The sequence below is a fragment of the Fundulus heteroclitus genome, chromosome 9 (genome assembly GCF_011125445.2).
Source record: "Fundulus heteroclitus isolate FHET01 chromosome 9, MU-UCD_Fhet_4.1, whole genome shotgun sequence".
NCBI classification, from domain to species: Eukaryota; Metazoa; Chordata; class Actinopteri; order Cyprinodontiformes; family Fundulidae; genus Fundulus; species Fundulus heteroclitus.
The window spans coordinates 29,458,311-29,481,118 of record NC_046369.1 but is presented as its reverse complement, the minus strand read 5'-3'; the positions used below and the strand labels follow the sequence as shown (position 1 = coordinate 29,481,118).

Genomic DNA, 22,808 nt, shown 5'->3' with positions numbered 1-22,808 from the left:
CAGGACCAGGGTGCACATTCCCAGACGGATCTGCCAAGATGGAAGAACAACCATAAGCCTCAGAAAGCTTCAATCACTCTTATGTGTGCAGTTCTCTTTTGAGAATATCTGCAAATGGTTAATTCAGTCTGTCTAAAAATGCGCATGACCTGGCTTGTATTGAACATGTATTTAATCGGCTCTTCTCAGGAAATCGTCCTAAAAATTCAGGTGACTTTTTGTTCCTCATCAACCAACTGTAAAAACTAGTTAAAGAGAAAATATCAACCTAGTGAAAGAAAATAAGAAAAACCCAAAGCAGGCACCAATTTTTAGTACTAATGTACATCAAGTAGAGGCTTTGAAAACTTAAACAAGTTCCCTATGAGATTATTAATAAGGCTCAGAATACACCGATGAAGCAGAACATTATGACCACTGCCTGCCAGGTGAAGTAAGTACACCAACCTGGCAGCTGTGAGAAGTTAGTAAAATCCACTGAGATCCACGCACGCAGGCCCAAAAGGATCTAAATACCCCAGCATCCACACAAATCTTTAAAATATGCTCTCAGTGTGTGGATCTGATTTGGTTGTAAAGGGATACCTAATCAACGTAAGGTAAAATAACATAGCTCATATTTACTGGCGCTACTCTGACGGGAGGGGAAGGAGTAGCGGTCCACAGAGAACGTGGTAAACATATCCGACTGCAACAGGCAGCACGTCTAGGAGGAGGAGGACACCGTGTGGCTGGTATTATTCCTGACCCCCTCCTGGCAGCATATACCTGATCACACGGTCCGCCTCGCCCACACGTCTGAAACAAGGCTACAAATCTCAGTTTGACAGCAGCGAGTTTACCACAGCAGTGACACGGTGAGCAGCTTCATTCACAAATAGAAAACACCGAAACATGCAACGTTTTTATTTTCTTATGGATTCTATTACACAAACTGTACTAATGTTCGCTTGGCTCTGCCTTAACTAAAAAGGAAAAACTAACACTAATCCAATCATGTAATGATTTTTTTTATTTAAGCACAGGTGAGTTATTCATGGTTGGAGCTTTATGGTATAGCTGGTGTTTAGTCAGATCAACATATTCAAAGCTTGGTCCTAAGAATGGATTTAGTAATCAAGTGTATCCTGATGAAGCGGTTGGTCGATAGGGCTCAGTGACTTGGTTAAGAAATAAACCGAGTCTCTTCCCATTTGGTCTCTTCTGTGATTAAAATCCTTGAACTTATCAGCCACAACATTGTGACTAATGCCGGCGATCTTACTGCAACCACCTGGAGAGATGTTTGGATCCTACCATTTACCAGGATGGTGTATGTGAGATTCTCAGTGAGGAGCTGAACTCCATATCCTAAAAACAAGCCGACTCTACTGTTCAGGAGGACCCCTCAGAAGATTCAGCTCAGGTTCTGCCTGACTATAATTATTCTAGAAACTGCAAACCTAGAAGGGAAATAAGACCAGAAAGTAGAAGGAGGAAGCAGCACTCTGAGGAACTCTTCTCCCGACCCTACCCCAAAGCAAAACATCTTAGGATGTAGAAATAAAATAAAAATGTGCAGAGGACCTTAAAGTAAAAACCTTTTAAACGCACTCTTCTCATATTATAGTCTTTACAATTAAGCTAAATGGCCCAGTAGCCCCTGTAGAGTTTGAGGAGAGAGCCACAGTATCTCCACCAGGTTGTATTGGCAGTAACCCATCCAAAACCCAAACAGCACATCGGTCACATTGTGCCTGCCCAGCAGCACACGGCTAAGCCCCACCAGGCCCACCCAGAGCAAGACCAGGACCCTCAGGGGCGCGGCCAGCACGAGGTGAGCCAGCAGGAACCGGGCGCACATGGCGGCTCGGGTGGAGTGACCGGAGGGGAAGGAGTAGCGGTCCACGGAGAACGTGGCAAACATGTCCATTTGGTTGTGAGAAGGACGACGCCGACGCACCACTGCTTTGACGATGCCCACCAGGATCAGGTCCAGCAGAAGGCCTGTGACGCAGAAGGTGAAAGCAGACATGAATGAACGTCACAACCAAACTTTTAAAAGGACAAACTCATAACAGAGAGGAAAATAATAATTCTGCCTTTCGTTTCATAAGATAAATTACAGAAATTATTTTCAAAAACTCGCTTTTATTCTAATCCTCTCATCTGGGAGTTGACCTGAATTCAAAATGCAATTAAACACAAGCTGTGAAACATTCTTGTAAAACAAGATGGCGGCCCTGCTGTTGGAAACAATGAAAATATAACACAAAATGTTCTCTGAGTGGTTTGACACAGTGAGCTAAGAACAGGCTTCACCTCACTAGTGTAACTACAAATTAAAATATTCTAATTAGTTAAAGTGACTCGTATTATGGTAAACAAGATTCCTCCAGAGTATTTTGACATATTTTCTTAAACATATATTCAACATTGCCTGGTATTACTAAAGCAATTCTCAAACCCCTTTTGGGAGTACAAAGTTTAATGAAAGCCCTAAGAGTGTATTGGCATAAATAAATAAATAAATAAATAGATAAATAAATCTCGATCTCCCCAAAATGAAATCTTCATAGATTTTCAAAAATTGCACATTTAAATTAATTGATAAAATTTGCAAAAAAACATTCAATTACTTTATCTTCTACCTGCTCCTTTTTGCATTATTTATGTAAACTGTCATGTCTTTATCCATTTTATTTTATTGTATGTTCAAAATAAAAGAAATATAGCTGCTGTGCTGTAGATCATTAACATCCCCAGCATGATGAGGTAGTCTACCTCCACATAGAGGACATCACTGCGACAAGCGATTAGAAATCATTTATTTGGCGCCATCTGGTGGCTGTACAAGGAAAGTGCCAGACACCAGTGCTAAAGTCTCACAACTGCATGCTTCCTGCTTTGAACTAATTTGACAATATGTATGTTCTTATATATCCTTACTCTAAGTTTACTCATCTTAATCAAGAGTTCAGATTCAGTAAACGACCAAGGATCCTCACACGAGTCCGCATTACCTCATCAAATATGCCAAATGTGTCAAAAACGCCTGACGTGATTAAACCTCGTTAGAGCGCCACCTTCTCTGTTCTCCTGCAACTGTTTTTCCAACCCAGACTTGACATAAAACTGAGATTACACGCGCTAATAATAACCGAGGCTTTTCTCCAAGTGTCCTAATAAGTCCGCCCAGCGTGACGCTGGTGCAGCCTGCTACTCCTCATAAATGCACAACACAGCAGGCCTCACCACAACTCCCAACTGATGCACGACGCAGAACCGACAACGCTGATTTAGAGAAGACTGGAACAGCGGCTGCACGTTTTAACACAAGACTAATGATTACGCCAACAATGGTGCTCTTGTGAAGGCCGCATGATACATCTTAGCAAAAGTGCAATATTACTTGTGGATATATTAGTGGTAAGCATAAACTGAATGCATGACACTGATGTTAAATACTGCAGCCAACAGGTCTGCCGATATTGCACATGTTTAAATCCTGATATGCCTTCATTTTAAAATGCTCTAAGGCATTTTTTTGTGTTCAGTTTGAACAGACCTGGGGGTAAACTGAAGACTGTTGAATCATGTTAACCTTCATTAGGTTCTAAAACGGGTCAGTATCAGCAAAGGTCACAGTTACTCAATTTATTGGTGATGATCTTTTCATTCTAATAATAAACAGAAATGTTTAGTTTGCTTTAAATGAACTGAGAAGCAAAGTTGGAGTACTTCAGGCATCGGCAGAAACTCTGTCTCAGACACGGAGCTCAAGACGACTGAACAGAAACAGGCCACGATAGGAGTCATACAGGCGGGCCCTTTAATAACAGGGGCCCTTGACTCCAGTTATTTCATGTAGCGGGTCAATTTGCTACTCCACCTTTCAGTCATCCAGAAAGTCAACCTTGGTGACTGAAAGCCTCTGAGCTGCGCTGCTGGCAGGGAAGTTGCCCAGTTACTAAAAACCAGACATTATGAAACAGGGAAGTTGCACAGGACCACGTCTTACAGCAGATTCTTGCAGAAGGTTTTACCTTCTCGTTAATGGGGAGTTTTTCTCTCCGCTGTTGCTTCATGCTTGCTCAGTATGAGGGATTGCAGCAAAGCCATGGACAATGCAGACTCTACCTGTACCTCTACGCTTCTCCAGGAGTGAAAGCAGCTTGTCGGGACTTTGATGCAATCCACTGGTTTCCTTATATAGGACATTTTTGACTAATCTGTATAATCTGACCAAATCTGTATAATATGATTGAATTTGACTTCAAAGTACCTTGAGATGACATGTTTCATGAATTGGCGCTATAAAAATAAAGTTGAATTGAATTACTCAGTACCAAAGATTTGGCCCTCTGCTAGTCGCCTTTCTTTTTTCTTGAACCCATTTACTCTTTTTTTTTTAAAGTTAACCTAACAGCTAGAGAAGTCACACACAAACCCTACAAATATTAAGGTTTTATAAGGGCGTAGGTCATTTTGCGCTTTCACCGTTGCATCCTTTTGGATCCGTCTGCAACGGGACGTTTTGCACCAACTCTATCATTTTGCGCCTCCTGTACCAACACCGACAGCTTGGAGCAATTTCATACATTCTTCTCATAACCTACTCTGATGAAAATAATCAATAACAGCATGAGGACGCAGGCGTTGTACGTTGACCAGCCCTTAACGCGGACGTTATAAACCGTTCGATCTGACAGCCGGGTACTGTGTGCCGAGGTGGCGACGGCACACGTCGCCGTTGGACCACGACTGTGGAGAGATCTCCCCAGCAGATGAAAGTGAACGACAACAGCAGCAGTGGTTAGAAGGGCTTCTAGGATGCTGTTTCGGGGATGGGGGTGGTGGTGGTGTTAAGTCCTGAAGCGCTGAAGTACTAAAAAATTCATGCAATGCTGAGGGTGACTCTGCCAAAAGCTGCAGGGAATCCACCCAATGAATAAAAAACAAGGATTTTCTCTTCGCTGATATGCAGACAAAGATGGTGCATTCTATTCCCTCCGCCTTTTATTTCATTTTTTTTAAACTCGCTCCATTTCAGGTAGTACAGAATGCTTTATATAGGGTGAACGGCCTGCCAACCCAAGACTTCCGCTAAATCTATCAATGCCAGAATGTCAAATGTATGTATTTTGGGGGATCAAAGGGACATTTGGCCGTTTTGCATTTCCCTGTTGGGTTCCAGCAGCACATTCAGGAGCCAAGGAGAAAACATCTGCACCTGATCAGAGCAGGGCGGTGGGAACCTGTGGCCAAAGAGGCAGCAAAGTCAAAATGTGTAACAGATGGCTGTTAAAGGAGTAGTGCCACCACATACCAAGGAAAGGTTAATGATCATGACCGGCAGCATCACTATAGCAATGATGCAAGATCTGGAGGCGGGAGGAGGAGCAGAGGCCCTCCTATCTGAACTAGTAATACATGAGAGACGGAGTAAAAACGCCACGATCCCGCTGCTGACAGGGAACAAAAAGTGACATTTTCTTAAAATGAGCGTACTTGTCCTTGATTTGAGCAGGCAAGTTTAAACGCTCTGCCAATGGAGTGAGATTTGTTGCACTTAAAACGGGAACAAATCATCTCCATCACGTTTCAAAGTGCAGTAATTAACTTATTTTACGGGTCAGAACACTCAGATAATCTTATTTACCTGCTCAAATCAAGGAAAAAACACTCATTCTAAGTGTTTTAACTCACTTTTGGTTCCCTTTTTTTTCCCCTCAGTGCGCGCACGGCGGAGCGCACTTACCCATGAGCAGGTTGAGCATGACTTCCTGCCCTGCAGCGCTGTCGCTCTTGTACAGAGAGTAGGCAGCCCCCGCCAGCCACGGGATGCCGTGGCCGGACACCTCGATCAGCTTCATCAGCGGCCGGGCGCTGCCCCACGACGAGTCCTCGCAGGCGCACACGCTGAGCCGCTTGGACAGCCAGAGGTCGATGGCGAGCAGGGAGCTGAGCGAGATGCCGATGAGCGACGGGTTCAGCCGGATGCCGTCCTCCTCAGGTGGCCCCTGGCCGCTCGCCGAGCCCGTGGAGGAGCCGGAGCCGCGGCGGCGCGACGGGCTCTCCGAGGCCCGGAGGCGGGCCGCGGTCGGGTCGGAGCCCTGTCGCTGCAGGAGGTGCGGCGGGGAGGAGGACCGGTTCAGCGGCTTCGTCAGCGACACGAACTCAAAGGAGCTGCCGAGCACCGGGCTTCCGTCCCTGCGGCCGGCGCTCTTGGTCTTGGGAGAAGGCATTTCTTTCCGTTTAGGGCCGGACAGCCTGTGCAGTCGAGTGAAAGGAATGGCGGCTGTGCAACAGCGGTAATAATGTCAGCAGCTCGGCGGAGGTTCCCTTAGCTCATCTGTTGATAAACCCCGTCACGTCCACAGGTACCGGGGAAGCGAGCCGCCATATTTGTTGCTCTGTTTGCAAAGCACTCTGGGAAATCGAGTCTACTCCTGTCGGTACTTGTGGGTCCATCGTCACGTGCCGCCTGGATGATTCAAGCTGCCTTTACCATCATTTGATTGTTCTCGTGTTGGCCATGCATAGATTTAATAGAAGTCAGTGACATCCTGATATCTAATAATCCTTTAAATACATTTTGTTCTGATTTTTAATCTATTTTATCACCAAGCCAACATTTACATATGGGAACCATATGGGAAGGAAGCAGACGTGTTATATGATGGGGTCAGATTGGATTGTCCAGGCAGAACAAAACAATTTTGGAGATAAAGTGGGACTCCTACAGGTTCTAGATGTGTTGTGCATCATGAGCTGATTTTTCCTAATACCCATTTGGTGCCCTCTGAGGGGTATTTGCCAACAAGTTGTTTTTTTTCTTCAGCTGACCCAAATAGGTTCCATCCAAGAAGCAACCCATCCATTCTGAGCCCAGTCCATTTAGGAGAAAACATGTAGGCTCAGCAGAATGTTGCACTGTCTCAAATGGGACATTCACGCAGCCCAAATGCATGTTTTCTTCCTAACTTCAAAAAATTATTTAAACTAAACCCTTAATATAGGAAAATCTTTATGCCCTCCTGAATATTTTATGTGGTGTTTTTGTTGTACATCAGTTCAACTAAATCATCTCAAGGCCCTTTACAAAGTCAAATTTAATCAAATCATACAGACAGACATAAAATAAGTGGCATTCTTTTCTTTCCTATCCAGTTCATTATTTTTGATTTTCACTATGATCACTTCTACATCCCACTGGTGTAGAAACATTGATTTTTAAAAAGAAAAAGTTACCAGCAGGTCCATTCCCTGTGACTACAGAGTTCCCAATTACCCTAAATCTGAACAAAAACACACAGCCTAATAGAGAAAATAAAACAAAGATTTTTTTCATCTTTTAAGCACAGTAATGCAGCTGATGGGGCAGAACAAAAGAGTGCTTTGACTGGATAAGTATCCTTAAGCTGATGCACTTCTCAAAGAAACAAATAGCTGTGGTAAACACAGAGAGTCCTTTATCACACTGTGTGCATCTTTTAAAGTTAACACGAGTAATGAAAACACAAAGTATTGCTCTTGTTACACCCTGGATCTCTAGATCCATCAATATAAATCTTTAAATCAGATGCCACTGAGCCCCAAGTTTGGAATCTTAATCCAGTCTAAAGATCAAAATCAGCACCCTGTTCTGAAAAATAACCAGTGACAGGACTGAGGTCAAGAACAACTTGGGTTTAACACTATTGTTCTGTATCTCTGAATTATTTGACCTAAATTTTCCAAACAGGGGCATCTTTTAGTGCTTTCTACTTGTCAAGAAACAGAAGGAGCAGTAAGTCCAGTAAGTCCTCATTTCCTGCATGTTTTAGGTGTTGTCCTGGTTCACCACAGCTGAACCTATTGAGTGCTTAACTAGCAGGCCTCTGCAGACCTTGATGACAGTCTAATGAGAAGGTAAATCATTCATTTGAATCAGATGTGTTGGAGCAGGGACAGATCTAAAACATGGAGGAGACCGGCCCTCGGGGACTGGAGCTGGACATGCCTGATCAATAGGGTTGAGACAGCATTTGCTGTATAGAAGTTGGCAAAAAAAAAATTAATTTTGATCAGCTTCCCAGTGAGTTTCTGCATGTTGGCTGAAAAATTATTAAATTATCTGACTAGAATGCCTTCTTCCTCATGTTTATTGTACGTTTTCTACACTTTTCTGCCACCTTACTGAGAATCAGCATCTCTCTGCTTCCCTTCCCGTTGAAAACTATTCCTAAAACACCTTTACAAGACTAAGCATAATGAATCAAAATACGGAAAACTCATAAGATGCTTCTTACGCTTACTGTTTGTATTTGCGTTCCCAGCTCTCATATCTCAATTTGTTTTATAAATCAATTGCGCTACTAATAAAGAAATAATAATAAAAAGCGTATATAACGCCTCTTTTCTGATTGGTCAGCCTTCGAGCGGTTCTTAAGCCACGCCCCTTCCCGGATACATTTATCTGCTCCTGAGCTGCTGTGCCCGGCTGCCTGCTGCTCATCTATCAGGAGTTCCCTTGCGTGTCAGCGTCCGTGTAGAGCCGATCATGCCTGGCATCCTGCTGGGGGACGAGTTCCCAAACTTCGAGGCGGACACCACCTCCGGGAGGATCAAATTTCACGATTTTCTGGGCGACTCGTAAGTGCGCAGCCTCCACAGCGCTCTAAATTTTCGCCTTTTTCGATGACTCGATCTTCTGCAGCTTTTCAGTGTGCGGGCCTGACAGTAACATGTGGCCAGAGTCTAGGGCGGAAAGTGTGATCTTTAAAGTGGATCCATGGAGAAGCGTTTTACTGTGACTGTCTGACCCAGTAGTACTTTCTCAGTTTGTGGGGTTACACAAGACCTATAACAGTCTACATGTTTCGTTTGTTTAAGAGCAACGAACCCATGCAAAGCCTTAAACAAGCTGAGACTCCAACATACCTGGATGACTGATTTAAAAAAAACAAAACAAAAAAAAAAACATTGCTTTTGTGCGCATGTTGAGTCTTTGTTTTTTGCCATGCTGCACAAGGATGATTTTGGGCGTGAACCAATCTGATTAGAATCGTTTAGCAAAGTTAACTTGATATATTGTGACTTCTATAATTTTCTAACAAATTGTTCAGTTTTTCAGGGGCACAATCCTGGCAAAGCAGGAAAAACCTGTCTAACTCTTAAATTCAAATTTTGCGTTTGTGGACGCCACGTAGATGAGCACAGGTGCGTGAAGGAGGCATCCCAACTGGACAATAACTTATTTCTCTGTGGGAAAGGTTGCTGGAACGGAACAGGCAGCCATCTGTTAAAGCTGTGTCCTAGTTTTTGTCCCCCCCCTCCTTTCTGTTATGCTTCTCATCAATTAAAATTGCTCCTGCCAGTGAATGTGGGAGCTTGAATCACAGGAAAGCAAGTTAGTAAGTCTGTGTGAAGGATTTGTTTCTAGACAGAGTTTTAAAACCTGCTCCAGAGGGTTTCTGGACTCTGGTCATCCAGGCATCAGGTGATCCTCATGCTGCCAGAGGGATTGGCTTTCTATTCCCTTTGCTGCATGTGATGCCAAGTCATAAAACAATGGGATGTCTTGCTTTTGATCTCGCCCATACACGATCATATGTTTTGCACATTCTCCCCTTCCTTTTTTTTTTTAAATATCTTTTTATGCCTCCAGAGGATTTTTGGAAGCATGAACAATCATGTGCCTTAGCCTGAGGTTTCCCAATATGTGACTCAAATGACGTGCCCTGACCTTTAGGCTTCACTGAGGTCCTGTTGTTGTGGTGCAGTCATGGGTTTTAATCATCTGTTCATGATGTAGCTTTAAGTTTATCTGTCCAGTAGAGATGATGCATTTTATTTATTTTTCTTGCAGTTGGGGTATCTTGTTCTCCCACCCGGCGGATTTCACTCCTGTGTGCACCACCGAGCTCGCCCGCGCCGCCAAACTCCGCGATGAGTTCAAGAAGCGAGGGGTGAAGATGATCGCCCTGTCCATTGACAGCGTCGAGGATCACAAAAGTTGGGGCAAGGTGAGGGAAGCGCGAGCGCATAAGCAGCAGTGTGACTCCAGCTCGGCGCAGGCCCAAGGTGCTTGTGGGTTGACGGCTAATTATCGGTGAATGCGTAACATTGGTTTTGTTGCATGATATCATCTTTCATTCCTGTCATGGCTGGCAGTATCATGTCATTAAGCTTCGAATTGGATCTGTATTTTGATTTATGGGATCAATGTTTGCTTGTGCTCCCTGACTTTTATTGTTGGCTCAAAGTTCAATTATTTCATAGACGCCTCTCCATTCCTTTTTTTTTTTTTTTTTTACGTGTTAAGTAATGTCTTTAAAATATTCATCAAAGCACATTCTGGTTTTGTTCCAAACATCGTTTGTAATCTTAAACTTTTAGAAATATTTAACAAGAAACCCTAACTTTAGTTTGATCTCTGACTCGCAGTATGTAATTGATTGCTGCAGAGATGAGCAGGACTTGCACATTAGAACCTGTGCTTGTATTCACAAAGATTCTCAGAGCTTCTTTCTTAACCTAAAAAAAATCCTACCTAGGAGTCTGAGCTTAAATGATTCAGATCACTGCTAGAGCGACTCTGAGTAAGGAGATGACATACATTTTTTATCTTGGTGAGGTATGGTTGACCCGTTGCTAGGTGTGACACTGTCACAAGAGCTGAGGTTATCTGATAGTACAGGAAAGATGGCCACAAATGCGCTCCTAGCAATTAAAGGACATGGTTAAAAAATCAGTCAGTCATCTTAACCCTTGGGCTGTTTGACATTAATGCACTCATCTGTCAGCATTTTACTGAGATTACCTGCTTGTATAAAGCAGTTGTATTTGGCAAAGCAACCAACATAACACTAGTCATTCACCCATCTATGCACACATTCACTCCCTGATGGTGGTGAGCTACATTGGAGCCAGAGCTTCCCTGAAGCCTCTGTGTGGCAATCAAGAGCAGAGATGGCATCACACAAGCAAAATTACAGATGAATGTTTAGGTTATTGGCATTATCATGCAATCCAGAAAATACTTTCTGTATGACTTTTGTTGTTCATGATTATTCAGTATTTTTTCCCCCCTAATATTTCTCCTTGATTAAAATTACATCTCTGGAGTTGTGCCTTTAGCCTGTCAGGCCACTGAAATGAATTGATTTCCCTATATGGGAATGATTTATCTTTTCGACATTAATAACTGTATGATTAAAGAAGCTTGTCCTCATTTCCTCAACTGTTTAGCTAGTGGCTCAGACAGCTGTTTCCACCATCTTCTGTTTCAGACACTCTTAGGCTGGCTAAAAGTCCTCACTAATCCTAAAACTTTACTTTAGGAGCTCTCTGAAGGCTTAAGATTCTTTGTGAATAACTTTTATTACTGAGGTAAACTTCTAAGAAATATGAGTTTGGGAAATTCTAAGATTTTGCCTAAAATTACAACACTAAGAGGTACTTTTAGTGTTCAGATTCTTAGTAAATGCAGACAGATTATGTCACTACTAGTAAGGCACCAAATATAGAGGGGTTAAATTAGCCTTTTTTTTTTTTTTTTTTTGTCTTCATGATCAGTGATCTTCCAGCTACAGTACAATTTTTTTTCACTTGCCTAATTGACTCAAAATTGACAATTCACCACTTTAAATCTTTAACGGCATCAACCAAGTGCTTGGGTTATTTTTTTTTATTAAATTGCAGTTCTAAATTATTTAGAGGTTAGGGATGTAGGCTTAAATTCATTAATGGTGAGAGAGGCTTGTAATTCCTTTATGTTCTGTTGGCTTTAAAAAGTGCTGCTTCACAGCACCTGCAGCACTTTGTCTTAACTTGGTACAAATGTCAAGCTGGCTGCTGTATCTCTTGTTGGTACAGTTGAGTAAAAAACAGTTATAGCTCCAAGTTATGTGTAAAATGTGTCGGACGCCTCTTTGCAGGATGTGATGGCGTACGCCGATGAGGCCGGCAGCCCTCTGCCTTACCCCATCATCGCCGATGACAAGCGAGTGCTGTCAGTCCAGCTGGGCATGCTGGATCCTGACGAGAGAGACAAGGATGGACAACCCCTGACTGCTCGTTGTGTAAGTGCTTTCTGCTCACTTGCAAAACTAATGTGAAATGGCGAGTCTGCCAATTTCCCCTGGGTCAGGTCTGACTTGTAATTTATAGGGCAAATATTTGAAAATTCTGTTTTGGTGTGTGTTTTTTCCCAATTCAGTGCGTCATATCTGCAAACATCAACTTGTTTGGACCATAAGCAACAAATGGCATATTCTCTGTACTTTGTATAAATGGAGGTAATGTTCTAATTGCCCCTTGTTCTGTTGAACTCAAAACTACAACCTCTGCAGGCATGAAGAAAATGAACAGCAGGCTTTGAACAGAACATTTTAAAGAAAAGCTTCTGGAATAGGATTATGGTATATTTCAGCTCTGGATGAGCTTTAAAATAGAGTGTTGGGGTAATGTTCTCGGAATTTATTCCCTGTTCAAGTGTCTGTCCTTTCCGCCTTCACTTTTGTTTTGCTGTTACACCTTCCTGGTGTCTTGCCTCCCTACTGTCCTTGTATTCTACATCCCTAAGTGAATCATCCATTGTCTATAGCAGTGCTTGCTTTTAACCTTTCAAATGAAGATTGCACTCTGAGATAAAGTCATTTGTTACAGCCCTTAGATGTTTACTTTAGTTTTTCTATTCTAACCCAACTGCAATAGATGAGTCCAAATAACCAATGTAGCTGAATGCACTTTAATTCATTAGTGGGGCTGTAGCTTGAACTGTCCATACAAACACTGGTTTTAACCAAACCCCAACTTCTCACAAGTTAAAGTCAAAAGCATACAAACGCTTTCATGTACATTTTTTGTATAACATTGGTGCCTTCATAACTGAAGGCAATAATAACCTGATGCCCACCTAAACATCTGCGATGGCAGACTAAGCAAACCTTGAGCTGAACCAGAAGTGACGTACAGGCTGCACCAAGGAGTGTAAACTCACCTTCCCATCATACTGCATGTCAGTCAGCATGCCATGGTGCTGCTTGTTCTCACACACCCACATCTTTTGGAATTTTTCAAAAAGGACTTCCCTCTGCATACATGTGGCCTATTTTTGCAACCGTTTGCCATTCAGGCATGTTTCTGAGCCTCGGTTTAATGAAACTACATGTGCTCTCAGGCAAGACTGCAGGTGAGCTGAGAGGTGTTGGATAAAGGATGACATGGGTATCTTTTGAAATTCTGAAAAAGTCTTAATTACCAAAATATTATTAAAATCTGCTAAATCAGAATGCCTTGTTGCTTTGGTGGCCTCAAGTTTTTTAGTCCTGGATAAACTAACCATTGGAATACACTTGCCCCCTCAGCTTCTGTCAATCTTTAACTTTTAAAACTCTTCACTGACAAACTTTCAGCCCTAAGGGGCTCTATCACTTTGCTGGTCTTGGCTCCCCTGGAAGTGCCTCAATGTAAAGCTAGTTTTGATCAGTTTGAGCCAGTTTTCTTGTCTGTTTAGTGTAGTTAAACTTCAACAGACAAATTGTCCATTGAACTGTCCCCCTGCTCGGTTATTTAAAGAAGTTTGCTGCCATTGGTCCATATATTCTTACCTTGATAGACATTTCTCTTCTGACTGGTCACGGCCCAGCTGCCTTCAAACATGTCATGGTACACCCACTCACTAAAAAAAAACTTGGACCACTGTATTCTTGCAAAGTTTATACCTGTTTCTACCCCCCCCCCCTCTAGACAATTTCTCTAAAATGGGTTTGCTTAGAGTATTCAATGATACTTCTAACAGTTGGCTTTGAGAACAGCATTTGACACTATAGGCTATATCCTTTATTTCAATTGAAGCGCTATGTTGGCCTTGATGGGTGCTGCTTTAGATTGGTTCTGGTCATCTTGATCACTGCTCCTCTGGCAGCACCCCTAAATTAGAGTCCCTCAGGGTTCCAGCTTTAGGCCCCATTTTGTTTATATTGTACCTGTAGGACACGTGTTAAATTTCAAAAGAACAAGTTTCTTCACTTGAATCAAAACTAAAGTTATGTTTTTGACGATAGAACTTCATTGGCAAACTTAATTTCTTGGCTCACTAGCCCCTTTTTTTTATCACAGAGCACCTTTTCACACCGTGCCTTTCAAACAAACTCTTTAAAATCCTGCTGGTCTGCTAAAGGTCAGTTTTCACAAGCCTATGCTTGCTTATCCATGGGGTTGCTGGAGCTTCTCTCCACTCATTGGGTGAGAGGCAGTGTGCACCCTGGACAGGTTGCCAGTCCATTAGTCCTCAAGTTTAACTTTACCATAAGCATAATGATGGTATAGATATTTTAAATTTTATCAGTCTCACAAAGGTGCCCTCCACATTATATTTGTCAGGGATAGATTACAGCTTGCAGCCTGAACATGCAATACACAGAGGAGGGCATTGATTTAAGAACAATTAACCCTCTCCCTACTTCCAGTAAGAATTTTAGTTCTAATAGATGAGCGAGAATCACACACTGTGGTCCTTCAGTTAATTTTCAAAGGGCATTGCTTGGTTTAGAGGCAGTGCTTTCTTCGGTCAGCTCTAAGAGTCATGATACTGAAACTCTTATACTCTGCCTCAATGAATGACTAATCCTATTTTGTAGCACTGGCCCTTGGACCTGTTCACAAAGTTAAATGTTCAACCTGTGCCACCTGGCTTCATTTCAGCTGTTTGTGATCGGTCCGGACAAGAAGCTGAAGCTGTCCATCCTCTACCCGGCCACCACAGGGAGGAACTTTGACGAGATCCTCAGAGTTATTGACTCTCTGCAGCTGACGGCACAGAAGAAGGTGGCCACACCCGTCGACTGGAAGGTACCAAGCTGAAATTGTGCACACGTGGATCCAGAACTATTGTTGCAGACTTGCTCAGCTGGCTTAATACTGTCAGCACAGTCTATTGTTTAAAAAGAGTGGATTAATATTTTATTTTAACACTTAATGTTTTGCTTTTTTGTTTTTTAGCCTGGTGAGAAAGTCGTGGTTGTACCCTCACTCTCAGATTCTGAAGCGACCACTCTCTTCCCCAATGGAGTAACAACCAAAGAGATGCCATCTGGGAAGAAATACCTGCGCTACACTCAGATCTGAAGATGGAGAAATAAAAATATACCTTGCCCATACTTGGCTTTCTCATGCTAATGTTGTTCGTTGTGTGTAGAGTAGCCAAAATGCTACTCAAGAGTAGCACTACATCTTTTTACTCAAAAGTAAAAAGTAGTCAGCCAAGAAATGATTAAAGTACTAAGTAACTAATCAGAACAGTTGACTTAATATTTAAAAGTTGGACAAGAATTAGGTCGTGCAAATTCTCATATTTTAAAGACAAATTAAAACATACAAATGACAAATTCAGGGAAAAACACTTTAAATGCTTTTCTTCAACATTAAAGTTGAAAGCAATATTTACTGCAGGTAATGTATAGTGTTGGAACAGTGCAAAGTACTTCCAATGACTATCTACTGTTTGTTCATTTAACCTCCAAATGGCTCAATGAGGTCAGCAGGTAAAAAATTAAAATGACAAGGTTTGTGTACAAATAACACTATGAATAAATGACACTTAGTTTTAACTATAAACAGACCAGAGAGACAAACCTAGAGTTACTTGCAGCAGGTAGAGTATCAAATTTCATTTGAGTAGTGATACTTGAGTAATGACTTAAAATTAAAAAGCAGTAAAGCTACATTTTATCCGAAAAGTTAAGTAAATGTATCTAGTTACTACTCACCTGATTCTGTGTAGAGCTTTGTGCACCACTAGATGTCCTTCTCCAACCTTCAAAAGGAACTATTTTCCTGCAGTAACGTCCTCTGCCAGTAGATGGCACTAAGCGTACACCTTAACTCGAGTATCCTCTTATCGGAGTGAAAGCAGAAAACTAAAAACAAGAATAGTCATAAACTCTGGTTACTATTTACACTCTAAGCCACATCTAAGAGGGAGAATAACGGATTTATTTGAGTTGTCTACTTTCATCAGTTTCAACTTTCCCTCCATTTTTGTTTTTTCTTTCGCCAAATAAACACAAAGCCTTCTGTAAGTGTTTATGTAGGACTCCTGAGTCCCGTTTGGCTGCTACGAGTTTGAACTTTCAGATGTTGACATAAACTTGAGTCTACATTGTGTAAAGAAATGCATTTAAACAATTAACTTGCTGTGAGTTTAAATTTTAGGAAACTCAAATACGATCAAGTTCTTCTTAATTGAGGGGAAAAAGGTGAATATTCAGTCATGCGCATAAAAAGAAGCTATGACTCAACTTTTCACTGCCTCCCACTGTTTTATTTTTTTTTATTTGGGTACAGTACACATTTAGGCTGTACCTAATGAGTACAGATTTGCAAAAGTATCCATGGTGGCAGCATCATGCTATGGGATGTTTTTCACCAGTGGGTACTATGAAACTGTTGGACGATGCTAAATACAGCGATATTGATCAAAACAGCGGTTTAATTTTTCCATGTACATGGCAGCCGCATCTTTTCTTAAACAATCATGTAACTTCCCCTGCCTCTGTAACCCTCATGCACATCACTCAAAATAATACTTTTGCAAGGCATTAAGTTGAGAAAAACATCAACCTTGAGTTTGAGGATATTCTTTTTTTCCTTATCTCCTGACCTCACCAGCCCTTGTATGAACATTTAAAGGGATCTGACACCAGAGTTTGGAGGAACCATACTGAGGACATTGGTAATAAACATTTTCTTAAGGCTTTCATACATATTCTGGAAAATGCTGTAACAGAATGTTCATTTAAAATGAAACATTTTTTTTTTTTTATGGATCTCAAATGTTGCTATAGATTATCAAATGGATTTAGGTCTTGACCAGGCCATGCTAAAACCCAATTATCTGCTGATCTAAAACTATTTTACTGTAGCTCTGGTTAGGGTCGTCCTGCTGGAAGGTGAACATGGTCAAACGTTTATCAGCCTTCAACTGGTTTTCTTCCAGGGTTGTCCTGTATTCAGTCCTGTCAATCCATGGTTGACCTTGCTAAATAAAGACTCCCCATAGCATGATGCCACCACCACCATGGTTCACACTGATGGTGCATTCATGGTGATCCTTAGTATTCAGGTGCATATGTACACATAGGCGGAAAGTTCAGTTTTGGTCATTCATCTACATGGGATTGAATTACACACTCATAGACTCTGTTACCTAATGAAGCGACCTCTTCAGGCAGTTGGTTGCACTGGATTTCTAGATAAAGATAACATAGCACAGGGGGACTGAAAGCACATGCGTGCCGCATTTTAAAGATTTGTTTCTTTAAATAAAAAGATTAATTTTCTTTTGAGTTGACTATTTGCTTTTTTTGGGTCGGTCTGCTACAAAAAAAAACAAAAACAACACAAAAGATTGAAGTTTGGGATTGCAATGCGATGAAATGCGTAAAGCTTTCAGGGGTATGAATGTATTTGCACAGCACTCCATAACCAAAAAGAATCCCAGCACCTCCCACCAGGTTGGCCTTTTCTCTGAGCAAGGAACTGAAGCCAGGAGCAGGGTGTCTGTTTCTTCTTTGAGTTATTCAGCTGTCAAAACCGCCGAGCTGGGGATCATATTAACTCTTTAGTCTAAAGGGGAACACTCATCTTACACACATGCACATTCACTATGATGCTGAGGACAAAAGGGAAAGATGAGTGAGGTGGGAGGCAAAGGGGTCCAGCGAAACGTCCTTCGGTCTCCTATTTACTCCTTTGAACTGTGATTCTGTTTATCTTCTTCCTTTGAGTCAGTGATTGAACTTAATAAGACCTTCGTCCTCTGCTGAATGAATGCTATGTAGATGAGGATTTACATGTCAGAGTTCCCAAATGGGTGCTGATGAAGTTGATGCATGCATCAGATAGCCCTCCGCTGCCTCTCGTCTCCCTTTCACTTCTCCAGTGGCCTCATTGTCCCCAGGAGTCATCCAAAATAACACCCACACGGACACACCGCACTGATCAAATGCATTTCTCAAATTCCTGACCACAATGGCTTGTGCCAGAGCATGAGAACAGCTTTGGGTGTCAGACTTTGGCTTAATTACCCAGTACCAAACCAGCCCCCCCCCCCCCCCCTCAAATCACACTGTTCTTCTGTCATCCCTCGCTTCTTGGCTATTGAGCAAACTCACTCCATCTTCCTTCATCCAAACTCCTCCAAGTAATTCAACACCAACCCCAATCCAGGCCTCATGAGGCAAAATACACTCGCCGTACCAGTTGTTGGTCTTTTTCTTTATGACTGCACAATCCACATGAATACAGAGCTGTTTTTTTTTTTCTTAATTCTTCAAACTCTGGTTCTCAAAATAAGTCAGATCTAAGATGTTAAAAACTAGAAGCCTACGCATTCTGATGTTGAGGGTTTTGAATGATAACTTTAGAAAAAGGAATGGTCTTCAAAATCAAAATGTTCTACCTGGTTGCTTTGTGGTTTACCCTCTGGGTTCAGATTATTCAGACTACACCTGATCTGAGCTCCTGTCTTTTGGGAGTTCTGAAAAAATTTAAAGGTTGGGAGCGTTACGATCTTTTATTCCAGAACATATTAAATGCTTAATATACTTAAACTAGGTCTGAATCAGTTCACCTGTCTATAATGCCTGGTAAAAACATCCATACCCCTTGGAATATTTCCCACTACTTTACACATTACAGCTATGAACCTCAGAGTATTGTGATCAACAAACCAAAAACAACATAGTACATGGTTAAGAATGAAAAGAAATATTAGATGGTTTTTCAAAAGTTTTACAGTCTCCCTCAAAAAAAAAAGAAAAAAAAAAAAGAAAATCAGGGAATTGGAGATCCTGTGGCATACTTTTGTGTTTAGGATTCTTCCCCATACTGTTTTTAGGTCCCTCCATCGTCACGTCAACTCTCACCTGGTCTTCTGTCCCTGCTGGAGAAAAGCATCCCCACAGCATGATGCTGCCACCACCATGTTTCATGGTGCTGATGATGTGTTCAGGGTGCAGCATAGATTTTACTCTGCATGCGGTGTAGTTTGGGCCCAAAAGCTCAGTTATGATCTCATCTGCTCAGAGCACCTCCTTAAAAATGTTTAATGTGTTGTTTAGTAATTCGTAGATGAAGGAATTTCATAAAGATGATCGTTGTATTGTAAGTGGAAATGCCTAAACAGCAATTAAAAAAAGCTGCTGGCAAAATAATCCTGCATGTAACACATCTGTAATATGTTTTATTCTCCAGTTACTTTGTTCTGATTGCATTGTCTCTGAAAAAATACATTTATAGATAAAAAAATAAATTGTTGTCCTGATAATAGATTCTCCCTCCTAAGCTGAAGATAACTCTGCTCGTCCAGAGCTAACATGGACCTCTTTGATTGTTCTCTGATTATTGCTCTTTAGATGGATGACCATGTGATTTACTGCTGAGGCAAACTCTTTCCATTGTCACATGATGGACTGAACAATGAGGTGAAATGCTGAAAACCTTTGTTTAATAACTTGACCATGCGTGAAACTTCTCCACAACTTCCTCCATGATCAGTCTGCTGTTCTTTGTTCATCACGATGCTGTTTGTTCACAAATGTTCTCTAATAAACCTCTCTTCACCAAACAACTGGATTTGTTGTCAGAAAAAAAAAGTTTAGTCATGAACTGAGTGACTTCTGAAGGCATTAAGCGGTACTTTTATTTAGCGGTGTTAGAGTAAAGTGAGCTGATTTTGAATGTACGCCACACCTTTCAGAAACGAATTTAGAAAACATGCATTGTTTGCTTTTCACTTCTACACAAGTTTGTGTTGATCCATCACACCCAGCTTTAGATAAAATACGCTAAAGTTTGAGGTTTTAACGTGAAAACATCTGGAAAGGTTCCAGGGATATGAAAACCTTTGCGAAGGAACGTTAACAAAGTCTTCAACATTCTGACATGAAACTGAATTTATTCTGTTATTTGCCTCTTGGGTTGGGAGAAACTGAATAAGCACAATCCCTTAAATGTCAAACTGCTCCCTTAAAAGAGTTGTGGTGCAGAGAGGCCGCGGCATATAAGCTTCTAAATATGTGTGTTTATTCATGCACATGTGCTCACCATGGGAGAGGTCTTTATTCCCATCTTGTGTGCCAGGCATTGACTTCATCACCTGAAGCTGCCCGTGACCCCCAGGTTAACGAGCCAGAGACCAGAGGAGCTGCGCGGTGCACACTCACACATACGCTGAGCTACAGGTTGATGCTTTCCAGACGCCCAGCCTCCCTCGCGCTCTCCCTCCAGGATTGCCTGGCACCCTCCGCTCTCCCCCGTCTCTCCCACACACTTTGCACACTCGCACAGAATCAATCCCCTCCTCCATCTCGCTCAGCTTTCTTATCAAACTTTCTGCTTCTTCAGCTTCCCTTTCCCATGCATAAACCAAAACCTGCACATGCGCTTTTTTCTCCCTTTGTTTTGTTTTTTTCCCCCCTCTCTCACAATCCTCCCCTTCTTCATGATTAACAGGCCTCCCATTCTGAAAGTGTTGCACATCAAGAGCATTACGAAGGCGATAGTCTTACCGATGGGCAGTAAGACAGATAAGCCGACTGAAGGTCAGGCAGGCGGGCAAACAGCGACGTGAGTGATGACCTCATGATCTGGCTGAACTTTAAGGAACATTATCTGCCTCACGGTCGAGCGTCGCCTTTGACGCTTCTCCCACTCTGGCTAAAGCAAGGGTCAGCCGTCCTTTTCAGCGGACACGCACACAGGCCTGCAGGCGCGATGATAAAGGTGTATGATTCAAGTGCCCAGATAAATGCAGCTGTTTTGATGGCACCTTGTAAATACTCCATCCAGACAGCAGGCTATTACAGCAGCGGGTTAGTGCTCCGAATGAGCCGGGTGATAAACGAGGTGGTAAAAGTGCAGTCCCTCTCAGTGCTTCTCTTTATCTTCCTCTATCAATTTCATTGCCTTTCTCGAGCTTTTTGCTCCATCTTGTGCCCGCTATTAGAGACACATTGATCACCGGCCGGTGGCGTATCACCTGAGTAATGGCTAAGGATGTCTGGGCTTTAAAAAAGCTCCAGAGAGGCGCCAAGAGCTTCATCAAGGTGACAAGGCAAATGGTCGCTCCTGTGATGAAGGGTGACTCCTTGTGTGTGTACCTACTGTATGTATGTACGCACACAAGGTTATTGATCATACAATAATGTTTTCAGCCTGGGAGCATGATTGCTTTAGATAGTCCCTCACCTGTAACCGAATGTCGCTAGTCTGTTAAGCAACATCTACAGCGCCTATTTGAAAGTATTCAACCTCTCGAACTATTTCATACTTTATGACATTACATCCACAAACTGCGTTTCGCTGCGATTTTATGTGACGCACAAGTGGTTCCAAACCTTTTTCCTGAGCCCCTGTCCTTCAATTACAAAAGAGCGCCGTCCCCCATCCCAGCTATTGAGCTCCCAACGTACTTTGACATCATACATGTGCATATGCACACGCATATGCCAAAAAAAATAACCCTCTCTAATTTATCATTTTAGATTTTTTTTTCATGTTCTCAGTGCTAAAGGTCTTCTGATTGCCCGATGCTCTATAAACGTCAGTAAAATTACTGTTGTAATGGTAGCACATGGTTGGAATGAAAATAATGCAGGGTTTTTAAAATGCTTTATAAATAAAACTAAAAGGTGTGGCATGGTGTCTTTACTCTGACACCCTTTAATAACATACAGTGCAAACAGTGTTGATTGCATCTCAACATAATACTCCAGCTGCCATTCGAGAGACAAGCGTGCCCTGCAGAAGACAGTGAGGGGACCAAAGAGGGTCGTTGGAGTGTCGCCTCCCTCTGCCCAGGATCTGTTTCAGAGCTGTTGTCTGAACAGAGCTCTGAAAATAGTCAAACTCCACACACACTATCTCCATGAAAAGCTTTCTGCCAAAGTGAGCCAAATGGTTAGCATGATATTGCCCTTATGGTGAGTGAAGGACTAATTTATCCATGATCTGACTTGTATCTGAGATCTGAGAATGTAGAGGGAAGTTAGCCCTGCTGTGACTATAAGGTGGATTCTTCATCTTTTAATTAGAGGATCCCAGTTCTGTGCCCAGCTGAAATATCCCTGGGTGAAGCACAGACAAGTGTGAGCATTAGGTGAACGGTGTCCAACGTTTTGAATGCTTATTTGGCAGATTATTCAAAAAAGTATTTGTGGGTTTGGATTTGGCTCCCCCATGTTCCAAGGTCAGTTTGACCCACCAGCAGCTGGAGTGGGCAATAGCTTATGAGGGATTTCCTTAAACAATTCAAACATAGATCATCTTAATTGCAATAAACAGTTTATTAACAATAAAGCTCAGCAAATTTACAGTTTCTGTTTTAATTCGAGAAAAAAAAAGCAACTCTACCATTCAAAAAAAACAAAAAAACAGCTTTACCTGAAAACAAATGACCACCGTTTAGGCTGACCGGGTGACTCCTGCTGCTACGTCCCACACACAACCCTGGTTTGGAAAATAATAGCAAGAGGAAGTGTAGGGCCATAAACTCACTAGCAACAAGAAAAATGGACAAACACAAAGCAGAAAGGAAAGAGACTGAGACAAAAAACCTGCTGTTTTCTTTTCCACTAGTTTATTTGTCTTTAACAGAAGGCAGCCAGAGTAAAAGGGCAGAGGGAGGGTCGCTGTGAAACTTTATCTCTGGGAGAAAAGAGTGCCATTTTCCTGTGCACGCATGTGTGTGTAGTCTGCACTTAGCTTGTTATGCGAGAAGAGGAGGAAGAGATGAAAAAAAAAATGACTGCTGCAGAGGTTAGGAAGGAGAAAAGAGG

General features: G+C 42.1%; 2 protein-coding genes across 2 annotated transcripts; one reads left to right on the top strand and one right to left on the bottom strand.

The window, feature by feature from the left end:
• Window positions 1–1,005: 1,005 nt before the first annotated feature.
• plpp6 (phospholipid phosphatase 6) lies at window positions 1,006–6,629 on the bottom strand. Its single transcript, XM_012866439.3, has 2 exons — window positions 5,741–6,629; window positions 1,006–1,986 (listed from the first exon to the last, which is right to left on the bottom strand). The coding sequence occupies exons 1-2, from the start codon at window positions 6,225–6,227 to the stop codon at window positions 1,619–1,621; spliced, it is 855 nt and encodes a 284-aa protein (XP_012721893.2). The 5' UTR covers window positions 6,228–6,629; the 3' UTR covers window positions 1,006–1,618.
• Window positions 6,630–8,441: 1,812 nt separating this feature from the next.
• Window positions 8,442–15,128, top strand: prdx6 (peroxiredoxin 6). Its single transcript, XM_012866440.2, has 5 exons — window positions 8,442–8,616; window positions 9,833–9,989; window positions 11,904–12,047; window positions 14,674–14,820; window positions 14,971–15,128. The coding sequence occupies exons 1-5, from the start codon at window positions 8,525–8,527 to the stop codon at window positions 15,094–15,096; spliced, it is 666 nt and encodes a 221-aa protein (XP_012721894.2). The 5' UTR covers window positions 8,442–8,524; the 3' UTR covers window positions 15,097–15,128.
• The last annotated feature ends 7,680 nt before the right edge of the window (window positions 15,129–22,808 follow it).